General features: G+C 32.4%; 1 protein-coding gene across 1 annotated transcript in view; it reads right to left on the reverse strand.

Annotated features, from left to right (window-relative positions):
- Positions 1-7,753: 7,753 nt before the first annotated feature.
- LOC145318265 (uncharacterized) overlaps positions 7,754-20,530 on the reverse strand; it is a 48,471-nt gene continuing 35,694 nt past the window's right edge. The window contains exons 5-6 of the mRNA XM_080159585.1: positions 19,774-19,907; positions 7,754-8,877 (exon numbers count right to left, since the gene is read on the reverse strand). Coding sequence (XP_080015711.1) covers positions 8,488-8,877; positions 19,774-19,907 — 524 coding nt within the window. The 3' untranslated portion in view covers positions 7,754-8,487. The remainder of the gene's footprint in view (positions 8,878-19,773; positions 19,908-20,530) is intronic.

The following is a 20,530-nucleotide window of genomic DNA, read 5'->3' on the forward strand; positions in this document are numbered from 1 at the left end:
GGCTAACGCTCTGTACGCTCTGTATCTGTTAATGTTCACTTGTTGAACACTGCTGTACGTATATTGTCATCCTTGTTCTGTTATAAATTCATGCAAGAGCACAATTAAAGTACAAGGGATTAAAGAATGTAAGACACGTCAGGAAAACATCACTTCTGTAAAAAAAACAGCAAGACATCATCTTAAATGCCAAATATTTAAAAAAAAATAATATAACTATTTTAGATATTTTTAAATCAATGGTTTTGTCATTAAGAAAGACATTTAAGCAGAAATAACATTTTAACAATTTGATATTTGATAGTACAAACAGATCACTATCAAAAGGTAAAAGGATGTATGTCTGTTTGTCTGTTTGCGGCGAAGAATAACGTAAACCACTTAACTGCTTTGGTTCTCCTTTACAGTGAAACCTGTTATTGGTCTAGGAAGTTTAAAACTATATTGATGGAGGATACTCTACCATATTTGAAGAAATTGTTTCTAAAAAAAATCCTTGAGGTCTTTTGAGGCGTACCCGCTAGCTAGTGTTAGAAAAAGCAATAATAATATGTTTATTTCTACGAAAGTTATAGGACACCACCACCTGCTAGGTGATGAACTGAAAATAGTTGCCGAATGTGTACGCAGTTTCCTGAGTGTTTCCTCATCCTAGCTCAATATTTACTACTAGCTAAAAAAGCTTCAAACTTCAAAAAAAAAAATCAAAATTTAAAAAATTCAAATTTATAATGTATAAATCGTTTATACATTCAAATTTTGATTTTTTTAAGGGAAGTTTGAAGATTTGTAGCTAGTAGTAAATATTGAGCTAGGATGAGGAAACACCCAGGAAACTGCGTACACATTCGGCAACTATTTTCAGTTCATCTGCTAGGTAGATAAAAAGAAACATAATTTGAAGATAATATATTACTTCCTATTTAATTAAGAATCTCACGGAATTATAATATTTTTATCAAACATTACATCCACGTGTTTTTATGCGTGATCTTTTAGATTTAAACCTTATCTTAAAGTACAACAAAGATTATTACAAAATGTAGATGTAGAATATAAATGGATATTAGGACTAGAGAAAAATTTCCATTAACTAACATGCTAACATGGAACTCGTTTATTGGGTAGTTTTTTTTCATCCGATAGTAGAGGAGGTTGGATAAAGTGGATGAAAGGGGTATCGCTATTTTAGCCCGCTGTGTATTCCCCTTCATTAGAGAACATAAAAACGGGTGTAAGATTCAAGAAATACTATATCCAATTCGTCCAAAGTGGTTACAATTCTAAGAAACTTCATAAAGGATTTAATAAGCCTCACCCATCCTAATCACTGGTAGATACTGAGTTTAGTGCTATCTGGATCATTGAATTTATAATATATTATTGTATGACCAGTGTATCAGCTTCTTTTGTGTCGTGTGCTATTGTGAAAAGCTTTATTCCCATTAATCCTTACTCCGAAAATGGTGACCTTTCCTAATCAACAAAGACCTCCTGTGTGCGGCATTCCTAGCAAGGTGCACTTTTGCTCCAAAAGCTTTCTAGATTCTTCTGTTGTTTCCGGAGAATGCGCGCGATAAGATGTGCATGTAAATTTTGAAAGAAAATGTGTGAATGCTAAGAAAAGTCACCCCTACGGCTGTCCTACTTGCACGGAAAGTGACCAGGTACGAATGAATTCATGCGTGACAAACATAGGGCAAATTATAGTTTCTTTAGTATAACAAATAAACAATCTTTAACCCTTACAGATCGGGCCCCTATTCCCACCTTAATAGATCGGGGGGGGGGGGGGGGTCATATTGACCCCCCCCTCTATCTCGGCTTCTGTTACAGATAAAGACGTAAATTGTTTTTCTGGTGGTTCATGTGTATATTTAGAGAAAATTACTTTTTCTAGTCATAGCGGCCAGACCGCTCCTTAGCCGCTTTTTAGCGGCCAGCCGCTAAATTTTCAATCAGCTGTAGAGTGGCCAATTTTGCAGCTAGGATCACCAAATTTTAGGACGAACTTTTATTTTTCATAACAAAAAAATTACTTTTTCTGATCATCGCCAAAAAACGGCAAATAACGGTATCAAAGAGTTTTGTAATTTCATAGAGTTATTAAGAGCCATATTGATAATAGTATTATTCATTGCATTTGTATGTACAAATTTCTTATGATATTTTATATTTCAGGCAAAACAAATTTCATTCTTTGAATAAAAGAATTTGTAAACACTGAGTCATTCACTCCGTCGGACAGTGCGAGGGTGATTTCTCTGTTGCCAGTTTAGACTGAAATAAAAGATCTCAAATTCGGTTATTAGCCGAAACAACCAGTTAGATATCCACTGGACCGATTGGCCTTAAATTTTAAAAAAAAAACTCATTGTTAGATGTAGGCAGGTTTTTGTCTTCCTATCAAAGAAAATTTTTTATTTTCCCCTACCCGTCTTCATGTGAATCAGTAGGCTAGTGGCGAATACCATTGCGCTTTGCAATTATAGAATACTTTAAAATTTACTTTGCCTTTATTTATATGCATACTTATAGGTTTACTTTGTACTTAAACATATGTTACTGAAAGTGAAATTTAACAAGATTCATATTGTCATATTATTGTCACATACTACTAACACTTAAAATTTCATATGCTTTACACCTAGGGCGTGCATATTTGTTTGTTCTATTAGGGTTGGGGTTTGACAATAAAATGAATGATTTAAAGGTCAAAGGACCTTTGTCTGTAAGTCTTATCATTGCATGAACTGTTTAGTGCAAAGGCATTCCCCCGGATCTATTAGCATCTGACGTAGTAGCAGTAGAAACAATTTTAATATCTTTAGGTATCTATTGACTATACAATGGTTTAAAAAAACACCAAAAGTCAGTTACATTTTATAAATTTGCCCAAAAATTTTTCTTTGATTTTATTACTGTGTGTGATAATTTAATGTTCATGGCATACTGATTGTAAGAAATTATGCACATTATTATCACTGCACTATTTCTAAAGTAGACACATAATTTTAGGTTTTAGGATTAAAGTAAAATAATAGAGGTGGCACACGATATATGTAACTCTACCCACGGGTAGGATGCCCTGTGCAGACTCTCTCTTTGGACTCTGGATATCAGCCAATAGCGTCGGAAATATTAACACTGCGAAGAGCAAAAAGCAATTTGCTAGCAGACGTAAAAGGTCGCAACCTCTTGGGCCAGGTAGTTGTCTGGGCTAAACATCTAAACTTATACATTTATTGTTTTATGTGGATGCATTTGATAAATTATGTTAATTATATTTCTCCATAATTTAAAAATCTAAATGTTGCTAAATATAAAAATTAGAACAGTGGGTAAAAGTTTGGGTTAAAGTTGTCTTTCCCTGGGGGCCCAGTCCAGCCAAGCCCCTCCCCCTCCCGCCCCCAGCGAAAACTTTAACCAACCCCAATTTCCTTTTTTTAAGGGTTTCACATCTCTCCACCCCCCCCCCCTCCCCAGTGCCTCAGGGCCCAGGTTTTTGCTCCAGGGAATAGGGAAGTGGCCAAAATTAAACTTTTTGTTAAGAGCAAAGGTTCTCTAAAACTTAATAAAATTATTTTTTGCTCTGCCAAGATGTTTTAGGTTTTTATTCCATTTAAACAGAATACATTAAAAAAATGAAAACTAAAAAAACAATTTCAATTAATAAAAAAAAACCTAAAAGCTTTTGTAGTGTCTGTTAAAATCTCACTAACACTAATGAGTTCTACATTTTAGTGAAGCTTTATATAGGTCCAAGGATGGTTTCAATGTATCTTTGATTAGACCTTATGATGGTTTTAGATTATTTTTCTGCCGACAGCCTCCCTCTACGAACGCAAAGACCCTCTAGACTCATATAGCGCAGCCACTAGTTTAGGATATATGAGCTTTGGGGGGTTAAAAATCCCCCCCCCCGTATTTTTATTATTAGTTAAAAAGAATTAACAAATTTTTTTTTGGGGGGGGAAGGGAATTTTTTTCTAGGGGCGATTTCTCTTGGGAGGGTGGTAGTATACCCCCAAAATAGTTATAAACCTTACCGGGACCAATGAGAAGCTACCCTGTTAAGGAGAACCCGATCGGTTCAGCGGTTAGCGAGATCCTTCGGTACAAACACACAGACAGACACACAAAGAGACATCCTGTTACTTTAGTATAAAGGATTGAACTTCATGAGGCCTATATATAAAGAGAATGAAGCAACGTTGTCTGATGGCGTATGCGCTGCCAAATTTCTAAGAATCAGGTTGATAACTAGTTTCACCTCAAAGCCGACAAACTGTACATCTGATTTGTTGGGCCAAGGAAAAAGATTTACGGATTTTCACTCACTTTGTTTAAATCATACTTGTTATGTTATAATTTACAACCAGATTTTCCTCTTTCTAGTTTTATTTTATTTTACACTTTTTAAATATTTCTTTTCAGGGGAGCATGGATAGTTAAAAAGAGTTAATTTCCCCCCCCCCCCTTAAATGTTTATCGTATCAAAAGTTTTATAAGGCCGTTTTCTTATTTGTTGACCTTTGGGAACTTTTATTGTATTTTTATTTCTTGCTTCATTAAGTTCAGTGTCCAAACATTTCAATCACTAATTGTAATCTACTGCAATGGTAATTCTGTGTATCGTCATTGGTGATGTACATGAATTCGTCGGCAATTGTATTATTCCTTTAGATAACTGAAAATGTATGAATATATAAGGATGACAAAATTAATGAACATTTAAAAGTTAAAGAAACATAATTTCTTTATGTATTGTTTACCCAAATTATTAAATGCAAGATGCTTAAAAACGATGTCTGTCCATTCCATTATCTTTCGTTTTGTCCGGTTAAACCGTAAGAAATCGGTAACCCCCTTTACCCCTTGTCCTGTGATGGTTTTATGCTAGTTTCTTAGTGGGTGAGACATCCCTTTCTATACAAGATTTCACAGAAATATTTTTTTTGCTAAGAGACGTAGCCACTAGTAGTTAATAATGTAAAAGTTGTATAAGAATAAAATATTGCATAAGTATAAAGTTTTAAATGTTTGAATTTCTTAAGAGTAATAAAATATTAATGCCTACTTCACTTATGATATTTGTAAATGTTAGGACAGCAAAGGTTTTCTGTAATTTAATATTTAATATCCATGTATGTCATAGTAAGATCAAAGGAGTTTAAAAAAACGTAACAACTCTGCAAATCAAACCAAACTAGAGAAGTAATAATTTTTTATCGTATCGTATTATAGACAGCTCTTGCCGAAAGGAAAACGTTAAACCATAAGATTAATTTCGGTTTGCCCCGATGGACTGAAGGCCCAGGCTAACAAATCGGGTGTTAATGTAATAAGAACTTAAAAAATATACGCAGTAAAAGTCTAGGGTTGGGCCGGATAATATTTTGGCCGGATAACGGATATCGAATATCCGGTCGGATAACCGGCCAAATTACCAGATATTGAAGTAGCCATAAAAATTTCTTCATAAACTGGGGTTTTATTATATAAATTAAGGTCTAAACTTTAAAATTTTAAATTATGTAACTATTAAATGATCTTTCTTCTATGCAAATAATCTACTGAACTATTAATACCCTCAATCTGAAATATTAACCCCTAACGGTTGGAGGATAGGCGGGGAGGTGGCGTTGAACACCCATCCCCCCTCTGTTTTTGTTGTAAAATATAAAATATTATATTGCCGGATATCCGGCCGGATAAGTTCAATTGCCGGATATCCGGCCACACCGGATATCCGGCCCAACCCTAAGTAAAACTGCAACCCATGACTAATACTAATGAGGTGATGATAAATCAAGATAAGAAAGGGACTTCAAATTACACTGGTACACAAAGTTTTAAAATCACGTTATCTTATTCGTTGGCTTATGAACAATATGTTTTCATTGAATTTTATTGGTTTGTTCAAAACTAGGAGTGGCCAAACTTATCAACTAATGATTTAAATCTAAACAAGGTGTAGTTTTGTTTGTCATCAGTGGAAAATGGATGTATATAGATTTATCGTCCATAATTTTATCCTTTAAGATCCCTGGGTATTGGTACATAAATCATTACTAACAAGATAAATCATTTGATTGCACAAACTTTGACCGGTAGTACTATGATGATTATGAGTAGAGCCTGTTTTTTTATACAAGAAATTCTTCCTCATTTTATAGGTGTATGTAAATACTAAAGAATAAAGGAGAATAAAAAGTTTTACAAGGAACTTTTGCAAGTTAAAGTGACTTTGAAATTTTTTTATGATTGCTGGAATAAAAAAATAAAATTGCTTTCAAATTCTTATTTATTACTTCTTATTTTGTATATAAGTTTTTTTTTCCAGGGAGGGAGGGGACATTGGGCTGCTTAATGTTTATTACAACAGTCCTAAAAGTATTGCAATAACGTTTTCGTTGATTCAACAACCTTAGGGATTATATTGAATATTGATTGGTGGTTAATTAAGTTGAGTGTCCAAATGTTTTAACCACTCCTTGTAATCTACAGAAAGGTTAATTTTTGTATCATCATTGGGGATGTACCTCAATTTATCGGCCATTGTATTATCCCTTTAGATCCCTGAGTTTTTTTTCCAAACAAGAACAATTATCTCCAAAAGTAGCGCAACAATAATAAAATATCAACATTTTGGATAAGAAGAGAAATTGTATATATTGTGACAGAAGAATTTTTTATTTTTGAAATTTTAGAACATTTTGGATTCTTTCCTTTATTCTGACAGACGTAGAGGTAGTTAAACTTCTAGAGTAGCTTTGCATTTAAAAGTTCTTCCTGCCGTTTTTGTAAAATAAAAACTCTCATCCCCCCATAGTTCTCCCCATGTTTCGCAAGCATATATGTAGGTTCTCTAATCTTTGTTATATTACATTTATGCATGCATCTATATGACTTTCACTTAACCCTCACCAGCTGGGAAAATATCACATAATTGTTGGTCAGTTTGTTTATCAAGTAAGAGGGGAGGAGATTGGGGTATCGTTATTTTAGCCAGCTTCGAGCTATACTTTATCAGAGTGCATGAAAATCTGGTGCAGCATTTAAGTAATAATATATCGATCATCGTTCCTTATATATGTCGGACTCTTAAGTTACCTTTAGAGCAAACTGAATCAGGGGGGGGGGGGGGAGAAGCGGTATTTTTATACCATTTTGCTGGGTTAAACAAAAGTTGCCCTAAGATGCACATTCTGACCTCAGAGAGGAGAAACTTATTGTAAGGATATATGTTTCAAATTTTAAAGTACAATGTCATATTTATAATATTCAATTTTATTGCTTGCAGGAAGTTTTATTTTATACCTGCATTGCGTGTTCTGTATTTATGAATTCCCCAACTCTATCGGTATCTCAGGACAACTCAGAAGTGACAAACGTTGGAGTGGACAAACGCAGGATCAAGTGTCTAATATATTAAGTTGATTGAGTATCTTTATGCAAGTTGGGTTAGGTTAGATTATGATATGAATATACAAAAAAGCAAGCAGTCAAAAAAAACCTAAGATAAGATGGTTCAAAATAAGTGTCCAATCCGACGTTTGTCCTAGGACCTATTAGTATTCATGTACTTCTCTAAATATCTTGTTTTAGATAGATGAACTAGATTTTATGATCTTTAATTCCGTTTTAGTAATATTTATCATTAATATAATAAAATCTGACGCTAAGTCGAAATACCTTCTTAATACAGACGGACAATGAATGCATATAGATTTGCTTTGCTAAAAATATATTTCTATCAATATGATTTATTAACACTTATTTGTTATATATCATTTCATTTTAACATAATTATATTTCAATTAATAATTATTAAACATATCACGATATTAATCTAGAGATACAGGGATGATTAAATGAAAGTTATTCATATCTCCTTTGTGTTTTAGAGATATTATGGGGGAAGATTGTGGAGAAGATTAATTTTACAAATATCAATCACTGTATCCCCAAGATTAACATTTTAAAATAAAATAAGATACTAAGCTACCGAAAGTTACATTAAATGGTTATAAAAAAATATTTTAAAACTAAAATCAAACTTTTAATTTCAAGTAATATTCATAATTTAACATAGTAAATACAAAATCAAATATTATCACAAAGTTTAATTTTTATTAGAAATTAGGATAAATTTGTAATTTGAAGCTCTTTAAAGTGCCTATAAAAAATGACGTCATACTAAACAAATGGCCAATGATAGGCCAATGCACAGACTAAATTACCAATTGCAGGCCAGTTTATATTTTAATTGACCAATTGTAGACTAGTCATTATGACGTCATTCTTAAAGGCATTATAAAATTTATACTTAATATGACTTTTAAAAGTTATTACAAAACAATTATTTTATTTTAATTGTAAAAATATGAATTTCTGGTTTTGATTTAATAATCTGAAAGAAAATACAAATGCTAAATTAAACGTTTACAAGTTATTATAACTAATATAAATATTCTATATTGCTTACAATGATAAATTATCCGAAAATATGAAAATTTTCCTTGCAAACACAATAACAACCAACCAATATAAGTGGTTGTTGCCAGTGAAAATGTTTGTTGCAGCAGAAGTTAGAGGTACCCCTAGAATTGGACGGGTTGGGTTCACAACCTTAGCTTCGTGCTCCACCCAGTCAAGGTAGGCAGCGCTAGTGGCGGCGCCGCCTGCAGCTGGGCTGCTGGGGTCGTTCACTGCGCTGACCTGGCTGATGTCAGCGTCGCCCAGGCTTGCCAGGCATCGGATGGTCAGCGGTGACGTGGCTTTGCTGACCGGCATGGCCAGCTTGGAGGAACAGGTGTACAGACCATGTTTCTTGGTGCACGTGTTCTTCCACACAGCTCCCACTGCTTCACCCTGAAATTAAAAAGGCACATAAAACATGGATGACAGCTTTCATAAGTAAAGAATCACAAAAAAACACTCCAGTCTCAAGTATTATATACGGAAAAAATGGTTAGTGATTTACAGATGCCAAAAAAGAATAAAAATTACTTGATCCTCACACCATAACCGACTGACAGACCGACAACAGACGGAAGGACAGGAGGACAAACTGAGTTTTTACGGTAATAATTGGTATCACAGAAGTAACAAGCTTTTCATAGAGTTTAGTAATACACAGTAACTATCAAAAATCTAATTTAAATGAACTTTTATTATAACTTTAAATCTGTAAATAATCATGGAAGAGTCATTCTTTTGCCTAACAGTATTAACATCATCAAGTTAAGAAGCGCTGGAAAGTGTCATGAAGAACGTCATAAAAACACGTCTAAAAAGGAGGCTTGGCAGGAGAAGTGGGAAAAGAAAACTCCTAAAAACAAATGGATAATAGTCGTTTCTTTATGACGTCACACATGACACTTTCCAGCGCTTCTTAATTTAAAACAGTTCCATAACTTCCAAAAATAATGTAAAAAAAATAATATTACAAAATATCCAAATTTAATACTAGAAGAGTATAGGTTTACTATGACACCGCTAAAATATCTCAACATAAAATGTACTAATCAGGGCTCGGCAGCCGCGTCTCAGCCTCGCATCTGCCTCAAATCTAAACCTACTTTTTACAAACCAAAAATTTTGAAAAGAAGGATTGTCTGTTTAGGTACAGCTGAATTTTAAAGTTGTAATATGACAATTTTATTGAGGCTTATTTGCGGCTGCCAAGCCCTGGTGATAACACAAAATATTTTTCTCTATTTTTTGCTTTGGGCAAACGTTTAAAAAAGATTGCAAATATTGGAAATTTTGCAATGTGTGAGTTATTTACTATTTCCTTCCCCAAGGTTTTATATCAAACTATTTGTAAAAAAACATCACCAAACACTTTATATTTTTTAAAAGCTGTTTTAAATTATGGCTTTGTCCGTTTGTATGTCTGAAAAAATTTGATCTCATCTTAAACATGGACATATTTAAATTGTTCTTTAGCTTTTAAACTTTTTATCAAGTTTCCTGTAATAAAAATGCCCTTAGCCTCAAGATAATCAGTACCTTTAGTTTTGACAGTAACTAAGAAAAAGTAAAAGTTTATGCTTAACAAATCGTATTATAGACAGCTTTCCGCGGAATTTATTTTATGATTTTTATAAAGAAATTTGTAATAAGTAGTAACAATGAAGCGGATTATAATAGGTTTCAAAGCCATGATGAAAAATAAAGTTTCATTACTTTGCATTTAAGTGTATTTTAGTCAATTTGACTTTAGAAAAATGTTTAATCCCAAAAAGCTAATGCTAAAATTCAACTTATGTAAGTAAAGTAAGTTGCACTTTTCTAAATCATTATCCAATAATTATTTTATAATCGTAAAATGTTCCTGTGAATGCCCTTCTAACCTTGATTCCAAATAAATTCTATACTTTTTCAAAAGTTCAACTAATTTTAATGAATTTTTAATTTAACTGAATATTATCTTTTCATTACGCTTATCCATTTATAGAGAAACACAGGAACATTTGTGTTTGAAAGGTGCGTGGCATATGTAGCTAAAAGAGCTTTTTATGAAGAAAAGATAAAATAATAAAACAACATTTCTTTGGAAACCTAGTTTTGTTAAGATTGAAATAACCAATATATTATTTCTTGAATGTTGCTCTGATAAAGTAATATTTGCAGCTGGCTGAAAATAACGATTCGTCCCATCCATCTCCTTTACCTTATCACCTCCCCTCCTACTGGATGAACGAAATGACCAATAATTGAGGTCCATATTAGCAAGCTAATATGACGACAAATATTCCCTTGTCATAAAATCTATGTATATCCATTTTTAAAATGCCAAAGTTGACAAAAGTTCTTGGACGGACGTAAGGACATGACCTACTTATGAAGTAGCTGCGCTACTAAGAAACATATACTCCCACACACACACACACAATTACACACTTCAACATTTCTACATATATGATTTAACCACATTTAAGTACACACACTCACACACACATACACTCACACACACATACACACACAAACACAAACACACACACACACACACACAAACCCTCATAACACATACAAACATTAATGATAAAAGCCCAACTTTGCGAATCTCCAGGATAAATCGAATTAAAATACTTTGAAATTAGATTCATCCTGTGCAATATATTCTCATTCTATCTGACATTCAATTAGCTAGGGCAGGCTTGATCCGTGATAGAGATGAAGGAGGGATGGGGGGGGGGCATACTGAGGAGAAATGTGACAGATACAGTTTTATATTGAAGATGAGTTAGGAATCAAAAGGGATAAGACAATGGCCGATAAATTGATGTACATTCCCAATAGTGATACACAAAATTACCCCTTCTATAGACTAATATTTGTGGTTGAAAATTAATAATTCAAATAACCAAAATTACTAAAGTCCCCAAAGTTTATTTAGCCAACGAATAAGAAAAAGTTATTAAAAAATTTGGGGACTAGTGTAATAAACAGCCCAATGTCTTCTCCCTCCCTGGAGTTGAGCACACCTTGGGGTAGCTCAGCTGGGAAGAAAGTGTAAAAACCACAAACACACACTCAGAATAACCACAAGGGCTAAGGCCAGAGCTCGGCAGCCGCGCGTCAGCCGAGTGAAAGCCTCATTGAATTCGTCACGTTATAACTTTGAAATCTAGATGGATGTCTAAATCTGTTCCTAAGCAGACAATCCATATTTTAAGAATTTTATTTTTTCGCACACAAGCGAGTTTGAATTTAAGGCTTATGTACGGCTGAGGCGCGACTGCCAAGCCCTATCTAAGGGAAATACATACACAATTTCCAACGTTTATAAAGATGAATTAATTACAAGGGTAACAACATTAAGTAAAAATTTTTATTAAATTTTTGTCAGGCATTAAATTTAGCTGACAGTTGATTGCTACTAAATTTTATATGAATAAATTTACTAACTTAGAAATCAAAACAAAATGTTAATATTGCAAACAATTAAAATCAAGATCCATTCGACATGAAAATATAAAGAATTCCAGACATACAGACAAACAAAAATAAAATAGAAATTTAGAAGCCTTGCTGAAATTAAAAGGATTAATTAAAGGGACAGAAAGAGAGAGAAAGAAAGAGTGAGAAAGAAAGAGAGGAAGATAGAGGGGTCAAGAAAGAGAGAAAGGGAATCAAAATGTATAAAAATAATAAAAATTGAAATGGTTTGCATTTAAATTAGTTTCTTTATATAATCGTTTTTTCGTTTAGAGACGAATCTTATATTTATTTCCTCTGTAGTTCTGCTTCTCTATAACTCACGACTTTCCGCCCGCATCTGATCGTCCGTTTGCCTGGGTCTATTGACAAAAGGCATATTTGACTATAGTATCTTCATTGTATGCACAAAAATGGATTTTTATTTTAAATTTTAGTATTTTCTCAAATTAAATTTCCCTATAAGTTCAATTATTGAATTTTTATTAAATTATGTTATATTTGTCTCATTTCTAAATAATGTTGATTGTTTAAATTATTTTGAAATACTATCTTAATTATCTACCTGGGCTCATTTTAGTAATTCAATTTATAATTTACTTGGTCTGTCGATCATGGGGGGGGGGGGGAATTTTTTTTTTGGAGGGGGGAAGTCGACCCCATTATTTTAATTTTAGTTTTAAAAAGAAAATATTTTTTTCCCACCCCCCAATATAGTTATAAACCTTCCCGGGACTTATGAAAAGCTACCCTGTAAAGGAGAACCAGATCGGTTTAGCGGTTAGCGAGATCCTTCGCTACAAACAGACAGACATACAAACAGACAGACAGACAAACAGACAGACAGACAAACAGACAGACAGACAAACAGACAGACAGACAAACAGACAGACAGACAAACAGACAGACAGTCATCGTTCAACTTTGTATTATAGATTGTGAACGAACAAATAATTCAGTGCTTGTAAAGTAGATTAACTCCAAAAAACTTGAGTTAAATAAACATAAGTTTGTGTTTAGTTTAAGTGCATAAATAGAGAAGTGTGTGTAAGTATAATGTGTCAGGGAGGGACAGGACAATGAACTGTAAATTACACTGGTACCCAAAGCTTTATAACCACGTTATCTTATTCGTTGGCTTAAAAACGTTGGGTCTTTTCATTAAAATTAGATTGTTTGGTTTCAAACTAAATAGTTGTGTCCAAACTTTGTAGCCAATAGTTGTAATCTGTTTTATAATTAGATATGTACATCAATTTATCGACCATTGTCTTATCCCTTTGCATTCCTGATAATGTATATGTCTTGTATTTAAATACAAAGGAATTACTTATGTTTCAACGTACATTCAGTTTTTAAAAAGCGTAGCTTTTTTACATTAGGCTTTGGTCCGTCTGTTTTTTACGTACATAACGTATAGCTCTTTTCGTTAATTGTTGTTATTTAAAGCAGTAAGAGTTTTTTTTCTGAAGCTTAAGATCTCAATAACTACTGAACCAATTATGTTCGCTTTTTTTAGGTTAACATTAGTCTTTCTAAGCCTTTAGGTGATTTTAGGCTATTTTACTAGACCCTCTGCCCTATCGAGAGCCCCTAGATACTAGGGCGTAGCTGCTAGTTTTATATATGTCAATGCTCGTTTGTCGGTCTAATATTTTAAGCTTCGCTTTTATGGATGTATTTTTTTTCCTTGTGTTACTTTGAATAGAGGAATAACAAATTTATTTTCACAAAAACTTCACGTCTCCACTTGAGACATCAGATTTATTTTCAAATGAAAGCATAAAGGGTAAACAAATAAAACAACAACCATTTGCAGCTAAGCTAAAAAAATAAAAGAATTGTTCTGTCGTTAGCATTGGATAAAAACATCTTTAAGACCATTTTTTACATTCGATAAAAAAAAATTAAATATTTTTTCAATAATACTTTTGCATTCTTATTAAAACTCGAATTTTTTTTTACTTTATTTTCTCTTACAAGACTAGTTTACTTCAGACAAAGAGAGGGGACAATGGGCTGTTTACTACACTAGTTCCCAAAGTTTTATATTAACGATTTTTTATTTGTTGACTAAACAACTTTGGGAACTACAGTGAATTTTGATTGTTTGCTTCACTATGTTGAGTGATCAAACGTTTTAATCAATAATTTTATTTACAGAAGGGGTAATTTTGTATATCATCATTGGGTATGTACATTAATTTAACTGACATTCTCTTATCCCTTTAGATCTCTGAGTTTACTTGCATTGCTGCGCTTCTTAGCGAAGCGCGCGCGCACTTCCTCTGGACATATCTATTCTTGTGAAGCTATTGTTCAATGCTTTAGTTGAAAGGTGATTAAGAGAGTTGGTTTGCCAACAATATCTCATCAATACAATTCTTTTTTTGGTGTGCCATCACAATAACCAGTTTGATAGAGTGCAAGGAGGGATGAGACATTGTGCTATTTATTATACTAGTCCCTAAAGTTTTAAAATAACGTTTCCTTATTTGTTTGCTTAACAACTTTAAGAACTTTAATTAAATTTTGATTGGTTGGTTAATGAGTGTCCAAACGTTACAACCACTAATTGTTATCTACAGAAGTAGTAATTTTGTGTATCACAATTGGAAATGTATATCAATTTATCGGCTATTGCCTTATCCCTTTAAATTCATAAGTAGAATAGCAAATTTTCAATAGCAAGGCATAATATAAGTAGCATTAATAAGCTAAAGGTTACATAAACGCAATTTGATAACATCTGAAGGGCCATACGATTCGTTTTAGTTAAAACCACATATTTCTAAGATTATGTCTCAATGATATTGGTGGTAAAATCCATTTTTTGACATTTTTGATGTGGAAATTAAGGGACACCTTCTTTTTCAAATTCATTCACTACAATCATTTCAGGTTGTCAATCAATGCCGCGTAGGTTTTATATTTGCAAAATAATGCTTTCGCAAAGATGACCTTTTAAAATGTGTACATTCTAATCTAAGTTGTTTATTTTTTTTGGATGTGTCCGCTAAGAACTTGTAAACGGCTGAACACAATTTTTGAGAAGCTTAGTATTGGCCCGGGGTAGTTTTTTTGTTCTATGGGATGGGGTGCGACAACCCACAGGCAAAAAAAAAAGTAAAACCCGTGTAGGCAAGTGGGAATGAATCTAACTAAAGGCGTATATATAAATATGCGGTTATAAAAGCTTTGCAGAGTTTGAAAAACAGGTTCTTTCTTTTTCTAAATAATTGAACGCCTACATTTGAACGGCCAAAAAGTGAAGATATAAAAAGTTTCACGTGAATGTTCATTGTTTTCTTTTATAGATTAATTTTCTATTTTTTTCCAATGTTTTTTTTTGCGAACATCGTAAGGCAAAGAATTTTTCCGCTGAAAAATTACAATGTTCTAAAGTTACCCTTTTTTATCATTATGCGTCAATTTTATGTTTGTATTGACAGCGGAAAAATCATGATTTTGATACGAATTTTTTTAATAGTTATTTCTCGCATCGTATTATAAACGGCTTTCCGCGGATATAGGATGTACAATTATGAGATTAAACTGAGATGAGAACCGGTTCCTATCCACCGGATTCGAATGAATACGAGAAAACTTTTTATGTAGGCAGGAAGGAAATGTAAATTTTTAGGATGTTAAATGAGATAACCACCTGAAAATTCTTGTATATCAACAATCAATATATTAAAAATTAAAATTATATTCACGTGCTTTGCCTCTTATCGACATGAGAGATGAGGTGGAGGTGTGAAGTCTTTTGGTACACAAATTTTGCCAATTGTCAATATATTCTGCCGTGGGTTGAGGAAATTATGGAGGATCTTTCTATTGTATGCATTTCAATTTGGGGTGTGGGAAAGTGGCAAATTTTAGGAGATAAGATAATGAAGGGTGTAGGGGGGGGGGGGCGCAAATGGTCCTTTTAAACACAAACGGGTATTGTTATCCTTGTTTAAAATATGTAGTTTTGCATTGAAAGTATTTTTAATAACTGAAAAAAGATCAATTAGAGAAAAGTAAAAGTTTACTAAACTGTGAAATGAAAGTAAAAATAAAGTATAATATATTACCCATAGATACAAAGTGCAAAAGCGGAAGTACATATCCCATTTTTTTTCAGTGCACCAATAACCCACCCCGACTCAATTTAAGAAATTGAAGGACATATGGCCTTAATTATGTGCTTGATGACTTTATTTTTTCATTCTTTAATTAAGGTAAAATATAGAGAACTCAGAACCCCTTTTCTCTGTCCTTCAGCCTTCAGGGATCTTAAGTGATAATATAATGGGACGATAAATAAATGTATTTTTAAATAATAACAAACAAAATTAATGCTTTATCAAAAGTACCCAAAGTTTAAAATCCACATATGAGAAAAACTTTGGGTACCAAAATAATGCTAACGCCATTTCCTGCCCTGGCTGTCCCTGCTCTTATATTATTCCGTATTAAAGAGCTTGGGGAGGGGGGTTACCGGAACCTCCTGTAAAATGCGGGATGGTCTAAAAAAAAGTGTCAAAAAGTTGCAGCGCATGTTTTGTTTTGTTTTGTTTGTATCTATATGTCAAGGATATAAGTTTTAACAAGGTAGGACCTTGTTCTTACAATTAACTAGGAAAACGAAAGGTATTCTCGAAATAGAGAACTTTTAGAAGTATCAGGATTTCTCTCTTTCTATAATTCATATAGCCAGATAAAATTAAAGGTGTATTATCAGAATGGATGTAGAAAATACGTGGATTATATGACATGGGAAGAATTGTCGTTAATTTAGCTTGCTAACATGAAACTCATTTTTTGGTCGGTAGGAGGTGAGCGGATTAATAAATGGGTTAGAAGGGGGGAATCGTTATTATAAACCCCTTGCGTGTTTCACTTTATTAGAGAACATGAAGATCAGTATTAAGATATAAGTAATTATAAATTCATTTTTCTCAGGTAGGCTTTGTTGTAGTTCAGAGCAGACTTTCTTTTGTTAGATTAGAATAATGACCCTCCCAAAAACATGTTTTGGATTACCTCCTTTATTATTTTTACAGTTTTATAATTAAATTATGTGGAAAATTCCAATGATTGACTGAACCCAAAGAAGCTATCTACAGTAAAAAAAATTTTCCTCAAATTAACCATGGAGCACTAACCTCCCCCTCCCTCTTATATCTTAAAAATACGATGGGGGAGGGGGTATTTTTTCTTATAATGAAACAATTATTTTGTACTCCACCATAATTTTTTAGAATACTACTCCCTGACTTCCAGGTAATTAGCTTGATTGACAGAAAAAAACTTTTTAAAGGCAAGTGCAATGTGCTTGCTTATGAAACTAAACTCTAGAAGAAAAAGCTACATTTTTGAAAAACTAGCTTAAAAGTATGTTTAATACGATTTAAATTTTATACCTTCATTAATTTTCTTCATAAATGTGTCATTTTATTTACTAATTGAATTGTTACCATTCCTCTTTTTTTCATCAGTATGGTGCTTGTTGACACCCCCCCCCCCCATTTCCTTACGCCCCTATTTTTTACGCTGTTAAAGTTGGCGGTGTGGTTATAGAAGTTGTCAAAGCTGACATATTACATATATACAAATTTGGAGACGTTTATTGATTTTAATTGGTTGGTTCATTAAGTCGAGTGTCCAAACATTTCAACCAATAATTGTATTTAAAAAAAATGGGTAATTTTGTATATCATCATGATGGTATGTAAATCAATTTATCGGCCATTGTTTTATCTCTTTAGATCCCTGGTTTATATACAAAAGTTTGATATGGTATCTTCAGAAAACAGGAGGGTGTAATTTACACCTTCCTCCCATACACCTCTGTTTACAAGAAATATCAATTGCATTAAAAATTGTGTTTGAGTTTAATCAAGCAGTTATATTTATGAGATATAAGAAAGTAAATGCTGTTTCATAAAAAAATCAAATAGTTCATATTTTTGCATTTAATGAAAGTATTTTGTCAATATTGCATGAATTGCACTTTTGGCGACTGTACAATGACAAGAATAAAAAAAAGGTGATTATGTCCAATAGAAACGAAGCTATTTAAAATATAAGCTAGCATAAAGGCATACATATTGTAAGAGAGAGCACAGTTATGGAATCTTGACGACAAAGATTTTTTTACCCAATCTTGACAAGTGAGGTATTTTTGGAAAGAAGAATATACATAGAAAACGCCTATGAAAATTAGAAAATTCGCAGAAATCATATTTGCAAGTTATTTGCAAAAATCTACAATGTTAATTTGCAAAATTAATTTCATGCCTTAAATGACTTATTTAAAAAGAAATCTTTTTATGAAATATGTTTATCTATAACTTTAGAACATAATTAAGGCAAAAAAAATTTCTTTAGTGTTACTTTTTTTACCTTATATATGAAAAAAGCAGTTTCTCGCATTTTATGATAAAAAAAGGTATAGGAACAAAAAATATGTTTTTTCTTGATGTAAACACAATAATTGGCATAAAATCTATCATCCTAAATGTAAAAATCAGATATAGAATCCTTTTTAGAGCAAAAATAGTGCAAAAAGTAACCAAGACATTTTTGCAAAGTATGAAAATCTGAAGAAAATAGTTCTTTTTGATTTTGATATACATATCAGATAAATGTATATAAAATTAGTGATCAAAAACTATAAAACAAGTTATAACTTTTTCAATCCTATCATTGATTAAAATGCACTTTTAGGTTTACTTATTACCAAAGTAGCACATAAAAACTCTTTTTATTAAGTTATTAAACAAAATAAATTCAAATCAACAATTAGGCGTTTTTTATAATGCAGTAGACCATTTTGTAGTTGGTTTTTTGGCATTTATTTTGTTTAATTACATCATAAAAAGAGTTTTTATGCACTACTTTGGTAATTCTTAAATTTAAAAGTGCAATTTAATCAATGACAGTGTTGAAAAAACTTATAACATGTTTTATAGTTTTTAATCACTAATTTTATATACATTTATCTGATATGTATATCAAAAGCAAAAAGAACTATTTTCTTCAGATTTTCATACTTTGCAAAAATGTCTTGGTTACTTTTTGCACTATATTAGCTCTAAAAAGGATTCTATATCTGATTTTTACATTTAGGATGATAGATTTTATGCCAATTATTGTGTTTACATCAAGAAAAATCATATTTTTTGTTCCTATACCTTTTTTATCATAAAATGTGAGAAACTGCTTTTTTCATATATAAGGTGAAAAAAGTAACACTAAAGAAATTTTTTTGCCCTAAGTATGTTCTAAACTTATAAATAAACACATTTCATAAAAAGATTTTTTCTAAATAAGTCATTTAAGGCATGAAATTAATTTTGCAAATTAGCATTGTAGATTTTTGCAAATAACTTGCAAATATGATTTCTGCGGATTTTCTAATTTTCATAGGCGTTTTCTATGTATATTCCTCTTTCCAAAAATACCTCACTTGTCAAGATTGGATAAAAAAATCTTTGTCATTGAGATTCCATAACTGTGAGAGGAGAGAACAAAATAGAGAGAATAATGTAGAAAAAGGAAAAGAGAAATAGAGCTCTAAAAAAGAAAGAGAGGAAAAAAGGAAGAGAAAAAAGAGGAAGTGAGTAAAAGGGAGAAAAAATAGAAGAGAGAGAAAGAAAATTGTTAATAAGAGATAGGGATATAAGGATATTTACGAAGAAAAAATAGGAAAATAGATAGAAACAGAGAGGGATAGAAAAAGAGGAATAAAGAAAGAGAAAACGAGGCAGAAAGAGAGAACAGACACAATCATATGTAGAGTAGTTTTGCTACTACAACTATGCTGACCTGCATGCCATTCAGAGTCCAGGTAATATTTGGTGGAGGAAGTGCTTGTGGAACCCGACACTCTGCCTCAACTTTCTTACCCACCTCATACTCGTTCTCCAGACCAACTAGCTCCATACCATCTGCAGGTGCAACTAGAATAATAACATATAATATTCTCCAGACCAACTAGCTCCATGCCATCTGCAGGTGCAACTAGAATAATAACATATAATATTCTCCAGACCAATTAGCTCCATACCATCTGCAGGTGCAACTAGAATAATAACATATAATATTCTCCAGACCAACTAGCTCCATACCATCTGCAGGTGCAACTAGAATAATAACATATAATATTCTCCAGACCAACTAGCTCCATACCATCTGCAGGTGCAACTAGAATAATAACATATAATATTCTCCAGACCAACTAGCTCCATGCCATCTGCAGGTGCAACTAGAATAATAACATATAATATTCTCCAGACCAACTAGCTCCATAGCTTGATACTAATGTGTCAAATTTAAACTTTAAAATGATTATGAAATGATTTGCGATAAAATAGTGTTGATACCCATAATGGTTTGTATTTTCATGTATTATTGAGTCTTGTGTACATTCTTAGTCTAATGAATCTCTGTAATCATATAAATCGTAGAAGATGACTTTTTCTATTCGAAAGATAGATACAAAATTATAAGATAGATTTGTAAACCTATTATTTTAAAATTACAGCTACAATTGTCAAATCGTAAATTTTTATAATAGGAATTT

This window comes from Acartia tonsa, chromosome 4 (assembly GCF_053477335.1).
Source record: "Acartia tonsa isolate MP-2025a chromosome 4, ASM5347733v1, whole genome shotgun sequence".
NCBI classification, from domain to species: domain Eukaryota; kingdom Metazoa; phylum Arthropoda; class Copepoda; order Calanoida; family Acartiidae; genus Acartia; species Acartia tonsa.